Source organism: Amphiprion ocellaris, chromosome 24, assembly GCF_022539595.1.
Source record: "Amphiprion ocellaris isolate individual 3 ecotype Okinawa chromosome 24, ASM2253959v1, whole genome shotgun sequence".
Classification (NCBI taxonomy): domain Eukaryota; kingdom Metazoa; phylum Chordata; class Actinopteri; family Pomacentridae; genus Amphiprion; species Amphiprion ocellaris.
The window spans coordinates 11,249,523-11,266,370 of NC_072789.1; the positions used below are offsets into that span (position 1 = coordinate 11,249,523).

The following is a 16,848-nucleotide window of genomic DNA, read 5'->3' on the forward strand; positions in this document are numbered from 1 at the left end:
TTTTTTGCAAAATTATGGATGCATTTTCAAATTCTGCCACCATCACTGACTATTTTTCTAATGAGCATATTTTATGGAAACATGACTACTTGATGCACTATAACTGTTTTTTTATTCTTCGAATTCAAAATCCTTGAAGACATGGTTTTGTATTTTGTTAAAGCTTCGGGACAAACAAGTCAAAAGACAACACTTGGGAGTTGATTTTCAAGACTATCAAGTGCTTGTTCTCATTTTTAAAGAAGCCTTCTTTTCTTGTTGTGCCTCAACATGAATAAAGAGCCACCAACAGCCCCCTTCCAGAACAATGGCCCCAAGCTCAGCATGCTTCATTCGTACTGACTTGAACTGAAATATTAATATTAATATTATTATTATACCTAATATTAACCTATCTGACGCTCACAGGGAAAAGCTCACAGAGGCGTCCCATCATCAGAGTACCTGATAAGACTGCATTGGAGGGTACTGGACCATCATGCCTTGCATCTGGTTGCCCATATTGCTTTGCTGGTTGCCAGTGAGAGCGAGGTTGGGTGTTGGCTGGACGCCCACTACGGTCTGGTAGCTGGGCGCTGGGTTTGGCATCACGGCTTGGTGCACTGAGGCAAAATGAGAAAGGCACAATGCTGTGACCGAATGAAAAGAGACTCCAGATAGGAACACGGTGATAATAATAACCCCTGAAAACACCACATTTAATATTCATGACTCCTACACAGTATAGCAGAGGAGGGCACCAATAAAAGCTTGGAGGAAAAAGGCTCGGCTATCAAGATTTTACAAGAAAACTGTCCAACACTTTATTGATTTTAAAGCGATATTTGCTTGTTAAAACAATCACAACAAAGAAGCTCCATCGCGGTGAGAACAATAGAAGGAGTCGAGGCTCTGCTCGAGGAGTTGAGCTGTTACTGCTAAGCAGGTCTGAGGCACTTGGAATAAATGAGAAAGTCAATATATCTGATTTAGCCTGCGGTGGCCTGGACCTGAAATCTGAGTGGTTGAGCCACTCCTCTGCCAGGGAGGGGAAAAAAAACACAAAAAAACTTTCACTTCAACGAGACATCTCATTTCTACCTTACTTATTAAAAACCCATTTAAAGGCAGGCAGGGGAACATGACACACAGAAGACGAAGCAATGTCACACGGATCCGACCATTTTCCGAGCAGCCTAAAATGGTGGCTTCTGTTCCTGACCGGAGGCTGGGGGTAAATCAGACACTTAAATGTCAAGGTGACAAAAAGAGACATTTGAAAATACTGTCCCTCGTGACACACACACACACACACACACACACACACAGTAATCCAAGTGACAAAGGAGAGGACGTCCTTTTGTGAAGGTGTCTTTACAGTCTGCCGCCCTGGGAGAAAAGTACAACTAGACAATGAAGGAGCTCAGCGAGGAACAGAGCGGGGAGGACTATTTTTATCCACCCTCGCCTCCACCTTCACTTACAAACCAAGCATGAAATGACCATAATATCAAACGCACCCTATTTTATTCCCCTTCCAGCCTGCAGCACATGACCAGCTGTCCTGATGCTGTGAAAGTAAGGCTGAGCGTCCTGACATTCTGGTTCAGTTTCGGGATTAAAGCCATCAGTTTGAGCCAGTTTGCATCCATCCTCCATCAGCGACCGGATTCACAGGTGCTTCCTTGTCAAAGGCCGCTGTTCTTTCTCTGGGAAGCAGTGACGAGGAGGTTGTACATCCTGCAGGTGGGAAGTGAGGGGCTGAAAAAGAGACCGGTTCACTGTGAGATTCATAGAGGCCTCTCAGACAGCGTCCCGGCCCCGCATCCCGCCTCTCAGGCTCCAGACGTCTCCTCGAGCAGAGCGAGAGCGAAGGATGGGACGATATCGGATGACATCGCAGTTATGTGGGTGCTGGTGTACATGTCAGCTGAAATCTACAAGGAACTGTGGACCAGAAAATACTGACAGGTTGATTTGGACACAGTAAAATGGACCGATCAGTTTGTGTTTTGGTCACAATTCTAAGGTATCCAGATCTGAGAGGCCAAGTCCAGATGGTTTTGCTTATTTTATTGAGAAAAAAACCAAACCAAAAAAAAAAAAACACACGATGTGAACTTTGACTAAACAGAGGCTCTCGAGTCTTCCTGATTTTACTTGAATTTAAATTTCCTTTCCTTTTTCTATAAAATAATTGAGCATTTTCAATTGTACTGGTTTTTATGCACCGAATTGTGTCTTCATTTTGGTTGGAAAGTGCTATATAACTAAAGAACATAAATATTTTATTAACTGGAAAAATCCTGTACAGACAAAAAATGATACTTTAAATCATATCTGAAGTTGTGTCTAGAAAGGCGAAACAAAAAAACTCCAAGAGCTAACTGGTTATTGACATCACTCAAGTCACAATTAACACTGCAGGTCCATTGCTGAAGCATTGTGGGGTGTTGTATGCAATTTATCTGCAAGTACGATTTAAAAACCGCTGAAAGCTCTACAACACGTTTTTTTCAGTGTCCCTTTGATTGAATGTACACATATTCAAAGTGACATTTTCTCTCTAGCAATGACATTTAGTTTGTAGCAGGAGGAAGCGGAGATCACAGAATGGTTTTGTTTGAAAAATGAAATCATTGTGAGGTTCTGTCAAAGAAATGCTTTTTAACGTTGCTTTTACTGAAAGTAGGCTTGTGATGTTAAGTCTATAACATGCTCCTGTTTAATAACCTCCATCGCTGCCTGACAGCAAAGAGGAAAGTACAGAAACCGTTCAATCCCCTCACATGTGTGACAAGATGTTCTCTGAGAATGACCATGACAGAAGCTGGAGCCTTGTGGAGCTGGTGGCTGTCTGATGCAAGTGAGTGGAAACGCCGACAGGTTTCTCGGCGGACGCTGACTGGGCCATGAGACAATTTCCATTGATAACTTATTTATTATGTGTGCAACCTGCAGCGCTTTGTCTTCACCTTTAGACGGTCTTACGTGTGTATTTCTTTAATTAATGCAAAAACAGAAGGGAAACGAGGCGCTGGAGTCATTTTTTTCCCTGTTTCCCTGAGAAATAATTGCTGTCCTTTGCCTTTGTAGGTCAGCTTCATTTGTCCGCTGTCTATTCCCCAGTTCCCCAGCAGGGAAGCCACATTTGCAGCCTACAGATGACAGAATAGTGCCGCAGCCACTTACAGAGACGTGTGTGCACCAGTGTGTGTGTGCGATTGTACAAGTCACAACTGCGGCAACGTTACATTTAGTTAAGTAACTGTGTGTGTGTGTGTGTCTGTGTGTGTGTGTGTGTGCGCTGTGAGGGAGAGACTGAGCAGGAGCTAACAACCTCAACTCCTGTGGTGAAGTGGGGGGGGAATAAAAAAACAAAAACAGAATAACCGAGTGGATGACTCCCGGGGAGACATCTGAACTCGTAAAAACAAAACAAACACAGAGGAAAGGAAGGGAGGAATATTTGTCCTTCACTAGAGCCGTCGGATTGCAGCAGGCATTGCTCCCTTGTGAAGAAACAAACAACAGCAACAACAAAATGATATCTAAGAGCTCAAAGAGGGAAGTTAACAAAGTCTACAGAGTACAACTCATGATGAAGCAGCAAGTCAGAGCTTTGCTCTTAACAACGTGAAGCCTGAAAATTAAAAGCGAACTGTAGATCTTCTTCATTATGACATTGTTTGATTTGTCTTCAGATCCACTGTGTTACTATTTCAAAGCTTTATTTGAATCATTTGTAGTTTTGGTTTAACAGAGAAAACCAGAGAAAAGAAAAGCAACCCGCTGCTGTTTGGTATCCAGGTGTGCAACTCTGAACTGGTTTAATGGCAATGAAAGGGATTATTTTACAATAGGACCCTGTGTGGCTGTGTGCATCTTAATCAAAAACATTTTCAGCTGCTTTGGAAGCCACCACAATGAAAATATGTTAAAAGAGAAAACAGATTTCCTCACATGTGAATAAAGACTTTAAGACTAAACAGTTGACATGGATCCTTAAAATGGCTGTGTTTGTACCTTGTTGCTGGGGCAGGTTTTGGCTCTGAGGGCAGTTATATGGCAGCGCGTTGATGTGGGGTCGGTAGTGCTGCGGTGGCGGCTGCTGCTGCTGCTGCTGACTGGAGCAGTGTGGGTGATGAGCTGAAGAGCAGTAACACGTGGACATCTGCCAGAAACACATAATACAGATTCAAGGACTGCATGATGCATCACAGTCTCATTTGAATCCACTTCACAGCTCGAGCAGAATTGAAGGATTAGTCATAAAGCTGGTTTTCACCGCAGGAGTGACTCATGATGACAAATTACCACATTTTCAAATTGCTCTGCATGATTTTAGATGTGCAGTTAGAGTCTGTACCTGTTGGACAGGCTGTTGGATGTAAGTGTGTTGCTGGAGGAGATGCTGGTTCAGTGTGTGTCCAGGGAAAGCAGCAGGGCCCGGGGTGGAGCTGGGGTATGCATGGTTGGGGCCCTGGGTCGGGAGCGAGACGGACTGACCCTGCAGCACCCCTGGGTGTCCTCCCGACGGCCCGGCCACCACATAGCTCGCAACCTGCTGTGGAGGAGCTCCCTGCAGCACCATGGGAGACGGGTGGTGGTGGTACACAGAGGGATAGTGGCGGCCGTCTGGAGCTGAAGCTCCGCCGTCATTGGGCGGCTGCTGAGCCAGTGTCATGTGACTGAACTGGGCGTTGAGGGTGTCAGGCTGCAGAGGCAATTACATTTTTAACAAGTGGTAAATCAAATGCAACAACAGACGCCACCAGATATGCATCAATATACAGGACAAGGGCAGTGACGATCAGAACCCGGGTCACAGTATTTAACTCATTAACTCTGCTCAGAATAAGGATCAATACAGATCAACCACCAGGGACAATTTCCAAGCTAAGTGCAAATCAAAGACAGTTGTTAAACTGACTTTCACTTGAAGGTTTAAACAAATGCACAGAGCTCATATCTGACCCAGGTCTGCAGAGACTAGTCCAGTTTAAAGTGAACTATTCATCTGTACCACCAGCGCACACCAGTGCAGGTCATTTCTGACATGTTGTTGGAAAAGTGGTGTTTTTAGTCATGGATTATTCAGCGCTAACATCTGGTGATGAATTAAATATTAATGGAACTTTCCACAGGCATAATTAGTCGCAGAGGCATGTCTTTCACTAAAACCAGGTCAAAAATGAGGTTAAGTGAATGCATGATCTACATATGTGGGTAATGGCTCCTGCTGGATTTAGTTACACCTTTCCATACTATGGAAATAATGAAGTGTGTTTTGAAGTTCTAAAAGGTGAGATATTTCTGTGCTTAACGCCACTGAAAAAACACCTTGTTAGGAGTAGTCTCTCCAAAAATGTACAGTGAGGACAAGAAATTAACTACATGCTATGTGATACCAAACTTAACTAAGATAAATGTCCTTGTGACAAAGAATGTAACATGTGCAGCAAATCATTCAGGAACTTGTTAAATATGTCACTGGTATTAATTTGTGAGGGAGCTCAGATACAGTCTGGAGACCTGAGTCCAAGTAGAGCCCAGAGCATTTCTATAGACATAAACTGAGCTGAATTCTTTGCCTTTCTGGACATTTGTGTCAGAGTTTAATTAACTAATCTAACTGCTCAGACAAAAGCCTATAAATAAACTCCTAATGAGCCAGATCTGACAGGAGATGGAGCAAGGGGGGGAGAATAATAAAATGGAAGAAAGAAGTTCTGTACCACAGTATACTGTTGGTTAGGACAGACGGGCAGGTACTGAGAAGGAGGAAGAGGAGGAATTAGAGGATAAGAGACCGTTGGGTTGTGGACAGGCTCAGAGGACGGCTGGAGAGGAGGACAGATCGGCTGGGGAGGGAAGGGAAGAAGAGACGGACAGAAGGACAGGTGATGAGATCGGACAAAGGATGCTAGTAAAATAGCAGGAGCTCCAACTGGCCGCTCACTAAGCCCCTCCTTCTTTGTTAGCCTAGCTTCGTTTGTCAAGCTTCACATTCTCACACGTACGTGATTTACAGTAATCATGGACACATTTAACAGCCGACAATTATATCGTATTAACTTTTGGATCAACTAGTTCTTAAATACAAACACAGACAGACAAAAGTAGGCTTCTCTTTTCTAGATTTTATTAGTTAGCTAAGATTAGCTCCAAATCTTGGATATAAACTTCCCTAATGCCATATATATAATAGCCAAACATAGTCAAGCCACTGAAACGTCTGTTAGCTCATTTGTTTTTCCACCTTCCTTGCATACAGTCTACTACGTTTGAGATCTGCTGCAAAGATTCAAGACTACAACGAACTCGAGGCAAATTCCAAACAGGAAAAAAGCAGGACGAGCGTCAATGAGGCTCCGGTTGACTCAGAAATGTACACAGAGCTACCCGGAAATGAGGCAATGTGGTTCTGAAAAGGCTTAAAATGCTTCAGAATGTAGAGAAAAACAAAGCTTGACAAGCCAGTTCCTAAGTTATGATTGGACAATTGTTGTTTAAGGGAGGGGTTTAGTGTTAACGGTCAATTAAATGGCTCCTACTATCAGCTCTTTAACACTGTAAGTTAGTGAGGTTAAGGACAAGTTTGGAAAAACACTGAAGTCTTTGCATGAGTTCATTAAGAATGAGGAAAAAACTGTACCGCCCACTGACCTGGGAGTGAAGGTGATTGGCTGGCTGCTGCGCTGCGGCAGGGATTGGCTGCTGTGGGGTTTTCCCCTGCTGTGGGATCCTGCCAGCAGCGGGGGCGATGCTGGCCGGGTTATAAACTACAGCGCTGCCATCGGGATGGATGAAAGGCTTGCCTGTCAAATGTAAATCATGAGAGACCAAAACCCACAGTGATGCGAGCGTTTCACACACAAATAATTCAGCTTCATACAAAAGCAAACATTTGAATGATGCTCCTCATGACAGCGAAGGACACACCCAGACGAGGTCCATGAGGGGAGAGTCAACAGGAATTAACAACCTTGGCAGCTTTTGAAGACGAGTTCGCAGCCCAATAGTGCACAACTGTGTGCTAGGCCCATGATGCATATTTACAGATTTCTCCCATCTGTTCGCTGCATTTTGATCAGCAAGCTTTAGGCTGACTACTAATTTGACAGACAAACTGAGTGCAGCCCTATGCCAACCTGTAATTCTGTCCCACAGTTATGAATATTCATTAGGAAACCAGAAAATTACAAGACAAGGAACTTATTTTGGGAAATTGTACTTTGATTTAATGCAGCAGACTGAGAATGGGTCACCACCCTTGGAAAAAAAAGTGGCGATTTTTTAATTTGTAAAACTGAGCTCTAAGTTAGAAACTGTGGCTTGTCGTGCTCTCATGGAGGTGCAGGATCACCCACCTGTGTGTGGGTTGATCAGGACACTGCCAGGTGGGATCCCTGAGGCTTCCAGCGGCAACATATAGTAGTTGGTTGCATCTGTAGCTGGTGGTGGCTGTGAGGAGATGCTCTTGGTCATCTCAGGGTGTCCAGGGCCTCTAGCGTCAGGGTGCATTAAGGGTGTGTTGGGGAGGTTGGACCGGGAGGAGGCTGGGACTGGGAGAGGCAGCTGGGGACGGGATAGTGAGCTGGACGAGGAACCGACGCTGCTGCACGATTCTGAACCTGAAGGAAGGCGGAACAAAGAGCAGATTATCATCTACTTCCTACATCTCCCAGAGCGACTTTAAGACAGACACTGAGCATAGCATTAACTTGTTGCTTTAGGCAGGTTAGTTATTCATTTGGGTGGCGGAGCTCCCAGTGATAATGAAGCAGGGGAGGATATTCACAGTCGAGCTGCTTGCTAATAATGCAGCCTCTCTTGTGGCTGCATTGCATTCTGATTTCTTGAGGCAACAGTTGATGGAGAAACTGGTATCTGAGTGATCTGTGATGGATTTCTCCCTGTATAATGAACAGCTGTCCAAAGAAGCTCTTGGTTTTTGGGAGGAAGGATCAACATTGCAGTCTGGTGTTTATGACTTTACATGGCTGAGTTAAAAAAATAAGCAGCAGGATTATCAGTAGTCTGTTGAACTTTTGTATATTCACACAGGCTGCATTTTTTTGGGAATGGAATTTTATAGTGAAAACCTTCAAGTTTATTTGTTTTACACATACATGTAGAGGATCTAATCAATCCTTAACTCTTGGAGCCTCACAGGAACATTCTGTGGCTAAATTCATGTCCCCTCTTTTCAGTTCTTTTGCGCTGTAAGTATTTATTGCAGTTAGATGCAGCACATATCAAACAAAACAGCACGACTTGACCTGTTTAACAACGCGAGTTGCTCATCTGTGTGACGAATGTTGGCGAGATGAAGTGTATTTTGAATTTACATCAAATTTTGTGATGGTTTTTAATGATGTCATAATTACATCAGAAAGATGAAGTTAAGACTTATATTTCAATAGAAAGGGATCTGCTCCCTAAGCTGCTATTTTCGGGTAAAGATGGCTGGCCGCAGGAAAGGTTTATTTGAGGTCTGAGGAGAAGAACAAATGCAGAATAACATGGCAGCACAGGCGAGATGTCTCCCAAAACACAAAGTGAGGGCAGCCAGCTGCCTCGTAAACAACTTAAAAAACCGCTCAGGCAAGAAGCCTGCTGCTGCTACCTCTCTGCAAAAAAAAAAAAAAAAAAAACAACAGGGGATTGGCAAAAATAGAAGGAAAAATGGCGGCAGGAGAAAAATGGAAAGACCAACCGAGGATTCTCACAGAAGTAAGGAAGACATGGTCATGATGCAGAGCACCTAATCTCAGCCAATCAAGTTACAAATGTATCATACTGTGGACTAAGCACTTGCAGGTGAGATGCAGCCCTAACTTCATCTCGGTGACGTGCGCGGCACTTCCAGCGCTTACACTTATACATTATGCAGCAACTCCTCAGTGTTCGGTTTTATCCTGCTGCTGCTACAACACTTTTTAAGAGCCTCCTCCATCACCAGGATGCTGTACGGTAATTAGTTTTGACAGCTGTCCGGCTACAGGGCGGCCCACAGACTTTTATCGACCACGGCAGGACAACAAACATTTGTTCTGATAAGACCTGAGGTGTTCCAAGTGCCACAGGATTTTGCTTGAAGCTCAATATGCAATTTCTTGTTACCGTCCCCCACTTAGCATCTAATTAGTGAATTTTTCCTCCTCGTGCTGACAGAGTTTCTTCTCTCTTGTCTGTGTGACTGAATGAATACATTAAATGCTCTCTTGATATGACAAATCCATCCATCTATATTCAGAATTTACCTGTACATTTAGGACAAACAATCACGTCGAAACACAGTTGATTAAATATCGGATGACAGCAGAGTGCTACATTTTAAAGTCCAGTCAGTTCTTATTTCAGGCTGCATTAGTTAGTATTTCTGCACTGGGTTTTTCCATTTCAAACAAGCGGAGGACATTCAGAGGGCATTGTCTCTCAACACACCAGTATCTAAACACTGTGCTGCAGCTGTTTCACACAGATCCACATCATCTCTGCTGTGTCTCTTGCCTGTTTTCGAGAGCCTCCCGGTGCTCTTGCTGCTGGCCGTGCTGTCTCCTCGGACGAGGCCGGGTGAAATGCCGCTGAAGCTGCTGGCCTTGGTGATGGCGGGCCGCGGGGCGAGCCGGTTGGAGCTGTCTGAGCTGTCAGTGCTGCTCCATGGCCGAGGCTCGCCGTGTCGTGGCAGCGTTTCTGTCTCAGAGCTGCTCTGACGGCTGGTGCCCGACTGACCAGCCCGTAACCTGGAAAGCAAGAGAGTATTCTTTCAAAACTGGTTAACCTAATTTCACTCTGAAGTAATACTGCTAATATAGATTCTGCTCTAGACTTGACCTCTGACACAGCATTAAGATTTACAATGACTGCATCACAGTAAGTGCATGCTAAATAAGTTTATAACTAAGTAGAAATATTGTCTCTATATTTGCTTAATAATTACCTGTGAATAGGCCTAAAAAAATGGTAAAAATGCATATCACAATTTACCAGATGCCATGCTGACATATTCAGATTGCTTTGTTTAAAAAAAAAAAAAAATCTAAAGACAGTTTGATATCACAAAAACAGATGGAAGCAGACAACTTGGACATTCTGACTTTAAAAAATGACTTAAATGACAGAACAGTTGCCCACAATTTTCTTCCTGGGAGAAACAAAACATTTTTTAAAAATGTAATTTCTTCACAGTATGTACTGAAAACTAGAAAACAGCATAAAGCTGTTATATATGTGTGTATATATATATATATATATATATATATATATATATATACACACATATATAAAAATAAATGATGAGACCACCCTTGTTTTATTGTTCATTTTACTGCCTGGTACAACTAAAGGTATACTTGTTTGGACAAATACAATGACAACAATAAAAATAACTCATAAGAGCTGATATCTAGCCATTATCCATGGTTTTCTTGATAATAACCAAAATCACTTCAGTGCTTACATCAGTAGCTATGGCATTGTACTGCCATAAACAGAGCTTTTAGGCATTCCGTGTTTTCTTTTCTGTCTGTTTTAGTCACATGATGCACACAGGAGTTAGTAATTGATTGCATAATCATTGTTTTTGATCACAAGGGTGGTCTAATAACTTTTTCCGTGACTGTATTTCTCAATTACAGAATTTTCAACATGCTACAGCCTGCAGTCTTCTTATAAGATCATATTGTATCACTACAGCACAACTGCCCAACAAACATTACACTCACGTATTCTTCAATGCTTGATCAATAAAAGATGTTTTTTGGAAAACAATAAAAACGGTATGATGATTTAATTGGAAAGCTTTGATCTGAACAGGCCGTCCCACATGAGGAAGCCTGGGCAGAAAATCCTCTCGAACAGAAGCTTTCTTGACGAGCAAAAACAAATCCTCAGATCAGCACCCCTGTTCCTGCGCGAGCCGATCAAGACAGACGGCGATTCAAAGGGTTTTTCTCTGCCTCTGAAAGGAGCTGAGTGACGTGCGACGGGGTGGACCCACCTGAACATTTGCCGCCTCTGTTGGGTGCTCATGCATGCGTCTTCATCCTGAGCACTGAAGGGAGGACAGCAAGTATTAAAGAACAGGTGCTGGCTAAATGAGATATCTACCTTTTTAAAACATGGCAGGGCTGACTCTAATTGCTGCTCTGACAGGAACAGCATAAAAGTGAAGTAGCTGCTTTCTGAAGAGCTTTAGTTACACTTCAAAAGGTTGAAATCAGCTCCATGGTGACCAATTAACTGACAATTCATCATCCATATTAGACATAGCTTTTTGGATGTGATTAATACAGTTTTATTACCTACCTTCTGTCTAGTATGAAGTGATCTCCCTGTGGGTGAGAAAGAAAATTCCCATCAGTTCCAGGGTACAACTAATGGCTCATCTTCTAAATTTGAAGTATTAATCAATTTGTTATTAAACATCATAACAAGTCTGATCAGGTCCTTGGACCACAGTGCAGCCTCTTGCAAGTCTAGCTATAAATTTGACTTCTCCACAAAGAAGTGGCTCCAGATGGGACCATTCCTGTCTATAAATTCATAAATCCAGCAGCGGTAATTGGTGGCAAGAAATCTACTGAATTTACACATGAATAGAAAGACACAAAGATTTGTGAAACATGGCCCCCCACCCCCCTACTCCGCCTACACAAACAGCTCTCACATCATGTGCAAATATCCTTTCTCTGGCTCGCTGGTACTCCTCCTCCCTCTCCTCCATCGATTTGCTCCTCTTGTCAGCTTTCAAACGCATTCGAATCTGGCAAGGACACACCGCACACACATAGAGACACACACACGCTTCTTTAGCAGCTATGTCAGGGACGCCAGATTGTCCCACTCTTACCAACATGTCAGAAATGAAAGTGACAGCTTGGTGAGGGGAGAGAGGAAAAAAAAAGAAAAGGGAAAAAAAAAAGCCTACCGTGCTGTCTTCTCGATCAAAGCTGGAGTTGTCTCGTTTGAGAATGTAGCGTTTCTGAAAATCGTCCGCCCTGTCATCCTTGATGTGCTCGGAGAATTTCTGATCGGGTCTGTCAGTGGGGGAATTCACAAGAGTTTTAGTGGCAGCTTAATTTCAGGCAGATGCTGACAGCAACATATGTTAACCAACGAGCAGCATAGGAAATCAACTGATCTGTTTGAAACAGCTTATGGCTGCAGAAAATTCTACACCAATTAACAAGCAGAAATATTCTATTAAGATAGAGTTTTATTGTGAAGGGACCATCACGCAATGTCAGGCAGTCTAGAATTTATGCATCAACTAAACAATAATAATAATAAAAAAAAAAAAACGATTCTCACATTCTGGTGTTGGTGGTTTTGTTGATCACCACTGACTTCCCACTGGGGTCCACATTGTGGTCCATGCCAAAGTAGGCTGCTACACGGTGCAACAGCATCCTATGGTAGGACTTCATGGGCGGGAACTTGCGCTTTTGGCTTCTAGAAGTAAACACGGGAAATCCGGGTAAATCTGGTGAACCTGACTTCCATCGTTTAATCCCAACCTGAAGGAGCCTGGCAGGTGAAGCTAAGCCTTCAGTTTGCTCTGTTGTTGGTTCCATTTTTACCTTGTGACTGCTCTTGGTTCAATTATATACAAAGAACCTTTCAGTTCAGGAGAACTTGAAACCCTCAGTAATTCTAGACAAACATGCTTTCACTGATCTGATCTAGACTAAATAGTTCATTTATCCATTACCTATGACCCAGAATATGGCGACCAGAACCAATGATAAGCTCAAAGATTCCTTCTGGAGATGATGGAACGCATCATGACAGAATATGGAGTAGTCATGATTGAAACAGCTGACGAACAAATCGTCCATTAGTAGCTGATATTTCATGGAATTAGCCAACTAGTCAAGTTCTCCATCTCTGGTCGAATGCGTTTAACTCAGTGAAACTAGGTGCTTTAACATTTTATTAGGATGAAAACCAGTTAAATCACATTTGAATGAATTTCTTACTCATTATTGCTGATGAAATCCAAGATGTCCTGTTCCAACTTCAGCAGCATGATTCGATCCCTAAAAAATAACAAAGGTGAGATTGTGTTTGAGACGTGTCGGAACACAAAATTGGGCTCATGATAAATAACCTATTTATTTCTCAGCTAATCAATTTTCACACAGCAGACCTAAGTTTTCTAAAGGACCAGTCATAGCAGAAAACAGCAGTAAAACATTTATCGTCTCAAAATATTTGGTTATCGAGGTGTAGTGGATTGGTTAGCAAATGTTGTACCTTCTAAGCTAACTGCTAACATGCTAGTCAGCTAGGAACTATCAACCATTAGTATTGTTTTACTTTTTTTTTTCTTTTTAGAAAATGATCATTTTAGCTCTGTGACAAGGTTGAAATTATGGGACTGATTAATTGAAGCGGCAAACGAAAAACACCAAAAGCCCTCTCTTGAGCCACTGTTTAGTTTGTCCATTCTGGGCTACTGTAGAAACATGTCAGTAAACATGGAACATGTTTGTAATTTTTTTTGGCATTTTTTGAATGTGACAGTGAAAAGAGACCAGAATTATCAGGAAAGAGAGCAAAGGAACAGCATGATATAAGGGTGAAGGCGATCAGGTCAACTTAAGATTGCTTACTAACGGTCAATGGTGGAGAATGTTCACCAACATTAAGCCACCCGCAAGTGAATCCACTCATCACTGCAATTCTACTGACATGAATTGATTGTACTGTTAAATAGTGACATTTTAAATGCTGCGGTGATCCATTAGACACAACAGATTAACGCCTGACAGTTAGTATTTTACTGCAGTAGTTGAACTGAGTATTCTGAGCTCACCTGGGGTTGCCCTTCAATGTGTTGACCAGGAACTCATGGAGATCTATACCAGTTGAATCTGTGTAGTCTTGACTGGAATCTAATGAAAACAGACACATCCTGTTTCAATGATGAACAAATTCAATGTATTACACATCTCATTTACAAACTCGAAATATTCTCCAAGCTCAAAATAAATCAGGATTTATGAAAAAGCTTCCTAAGCTTACCTGCACGGACTTTTCTCAATAGAATTTTCTTGATATGAATGACAAGGAAGTTAGAATGTTCCACCCCGTTAACTCCCCAAATTAATGACAGTTAATGAAACGCATGTTGTGAATATTGATATGCAAATTAATCAGCTTGTCATTCAACTATTCGAGAGGGAAACACAGAAAAGTCAAAAAGGTAAACTTCACTGAGGGTGACATTGGTCAGGAAAATGCTATTTGATGAGTTATTAGTGTGACCAGTGTGAGGGGGGAAAAAAAAAAATCTGGCAGCTTGCATCAGCAGCAAGGAGCACTGCCAGCTGAACCATTTAAGAAATGAAGGAGTGTTGGGATAACGAAGTTGACAATGAAGAAAATATGCTCCTGTGCACCAACAAAAGGATAGGACCCATCGGTGGGAGTCAGGGGGACGGTGGAGCTTGTTCCCCTCGGTGGGTGTCTGGTTTCTATAATTGGCGGCTGCCTCATCAGTGGTGTTGCTCCACAGAGGCAAGCAGACACCTTTTTACGCCTGTGGGAATCTGTATAATTGCTTCACACCTTGAGCTTGTCGCAATTAACTGAATCACGCCAATTATCAGCCTATAATGAGATATCATTTACAGAGGAGAAATGCTTTTGGACAAACTGGAGGATAGTGAACCAGAAAAAAAAAATGTTCAGGATTGGATGCTCCTTGTGGCATGGTAAAGGATATCATTTTTTAGAAGGCTGTAATTTGGCTGAATGGCATGGATTTTGTATACATTCTTTTTCATTCGTGTCTATATGTAATCACAAATTTTGGATGGGGAAAAAGGCACATGCATATTTGAAGCTCCTTTTTGGGTGCAAGCAATGTTTATAAATGAGGTCCCAGGTGTTTATGATGTAAAGAAAGCTGAGGTGCTAATGGAAATATTTCAGCTCCTGTGACTGAGATGGTAAATCTGTTTGACTTAACTGAAACTGAACTAAAAATACATAAAACTACACATATACCGGACTGTACCTGATCATATGAGGTCATGAATATTTTAATATGAAGCAGGAGCAGAGCAGAAGGTGAAGAGGTTCATGGAAAAAAAAAAATTAATTTTCAGAAATGAGCTTGGGGATCTCACCTCTAGACAGCATTTTTCTCATCGTTTTCTCGGGTTTGTCCACCTTATCACAGCTGTCCTCTTTCTCAGCTTGGTCCTGTGCGCCTCGTTCTTCCTTTTCAAAGGGCTGGAGAAGGAATCCATCCTGTCCAGGGAGAAAAAAACTAGTAAAAAAAAAACCAAACTGCAGGCATGCGGGAGCTTTGCATTTTAAAATAATTGTCAAGTCGAAAATGAAAGGGCAGCTGTGTGTATGTGTGCCAAATGGCCTCGATTAAACCATTTTGAGAAACTCTAAATAGCACACGCAACACACACAAGTGTGATAATGTCAACATTTTACAAGAGCGCCAAATGCTAGATGTGACCCAGGTCTCATCTGAATGACGAACAGACATGAGACCTTAATTTAGAAAAGTGGCATTAAATATGAGGCATTTAATTCTCTATGATCTTGCCTGAGGTTCTGGGTTAATTAGAGAATAGCACGGGCAATAGAGGCCACTGTAAGACACTTAATAAACTCTCGTGGTCTATCATTGAAACCCGTTTCCTTGCCAGTAATAATGCACCTGCGTTCATGAATTCCAAATCACTATGGCAATTAATCTGCCAGATTAGCTTGTTTTTATTAAACCACCTGAATAAAACATGAACTTGCAATGAAACAACACAGCACATTTCATTCCTTAAAATTCAACAGAATGCGGAGTAGCTGTAATCCCCCGCCAACTGTAGAAATTCTAAAAATCGACCGTGTTGCAATCTGGCTGCAGAGTGGCGTGGATTTTGATTTTTCTGAAATCTATTAAAAACAGCCTTGGTTTTCCTCAAAACACACACACACATTCACGCACACAACTCACAGCAGTATCTGATTTGCTTTTCAGACAACTCTGTACAGGCTGAAAGGAAAGCTGAATAGAGGAGAGGGGTCGCCAGTGCACCGTAAGTGGATTAAACACAACTCTGGAAAGCTAACATTAGAGAGTCCATGAGAAAGAGAGAGAGTGCGAGTGAGAGAATGAATGAATGAGAGAGAGGAAGGGGTGACCTAGTGGTGGGAGAGCAGCTCATAACCGAAAAAAGATCACGAGTTTGATCCCTGTAACAGCTGCGGAGCAAGATAATGAGACGCTGCGTTCTCCTTCATTTTAAGACGCTCTGAATATATGTGAAAATGTAATATGCTAATGAGAAACGTGACTGACTAATTGCCTGTGTGAGACTGGGATAAAGTGAAAATGAGTCTAGGATTGCGTGTTGAAGAAGTGACAGCAAGTTCATGTGTGTGTGTGTGTGTGTGTGTGTGTGTCAAAGCAAAAGGATTTTTTTTTTTTCCTGGCAAGGAGCGCTGATGTTTGCTACTTAATGCCACCCTCAGCATCACATGGAAGCCGCCTGGTTGATGTGCAGCTGTTGCGAGCTGCCTCATTTGTTTTCTGACATCCATTTACCTCGAGATAAAGGAAAAACAGCGTGAAAATGATGGTCTTGTGAATATGTAATGAACATGCTGTCAGTCTAAAACAAAAAAGTACGACGAGCATTCAGGGGCCCCTCACTATCGGCCATTGATCGGAATTGACAGCCAGGCCTACAATGTAAGGGCAGATGTAGCTTTTCAGGAAGCCGCAACGACTTGGGCAGCATATACATCCATACAGGCCTTTGTTAATCCTTCCTATCTGACAGTGGAGACAGTAATGCAAAATTGTGAACAATGGGATGTTCAGATTTGATG

The 16,848-nt window shown here is 42.4% G+C and overlaps 1 protein-coding gene across 10 annotated transcripts in view; it reads right to left on the minus strand.

Annotated features, from left to right (window-relative positions):
* Positions 1-16,848, minus strand: part of LOC111575476 (R3H domain-containing protein 1-like) — a 48,408-nt gene that overhangs the window by 11,118 nt on the left and 20,442 nt on the right. For 9 of the 10 annotated variants that reach the window (XR_002746743.3, XM_023280628.3, XM_023280629.3 and 6 more), the window contains 15 exons: positions 15,126-15,249; positions 13,808-13,886; positions 12,969-13,028; positions 12,301-12,441; positions 11,918-12,026; positions 11,657-11,752; positions 11,296-11,321; positions 10,988-11,041; positions 9,499-9,731; positions 7,353-7,616; positions 6,649-6,800; positions 5,718-5,843; positions 4,349-4,696; positions 4,006-4,153; positions 445-602 (listed from right to left, as the gene is read on the minus strand). Coding sequence is in view for 9 of the 10 variants with exons in the window: in XM_023280628.3 (XP_023136396.2) it covers positions 445-602; positions 4,006-4,153; positions 4,349-4,696; positions 5,718-5,843; positions 6,649-6,800; positions 7,353-7,616; positions 9,499-9,731; positions 10,988-11,041; positions 11,296-11,321; positions 11,657-11,752; positions 11,918-12,026; positions 12,301-12,441; positions 12,969-13,028; positions 13,808-13,886; positions 15,126-15,249 (2,118 nt within the window). In the remaining variant the exon portion in view is untranslated. The remainder of the gene's footprint in view (positions 1-444; positions 603-4,005; positions 4,154-4,348; positions 4,697-5,717; positions 5,844-6,648; positions 6,801-7,352; positions 7,617-9,498; positions 9,732-10,987; positions 11,042-11,295; positions 11,322-11,656; positions 11,753-11,917; positions 12,027-12,300; positions 12,442-12,968; positions 13,029-13,807; positions 13,887-15,125; positions 15,250-16,848) is intronic. The other variant, XM_023280633.3, reaches the window with a different exon arrangement.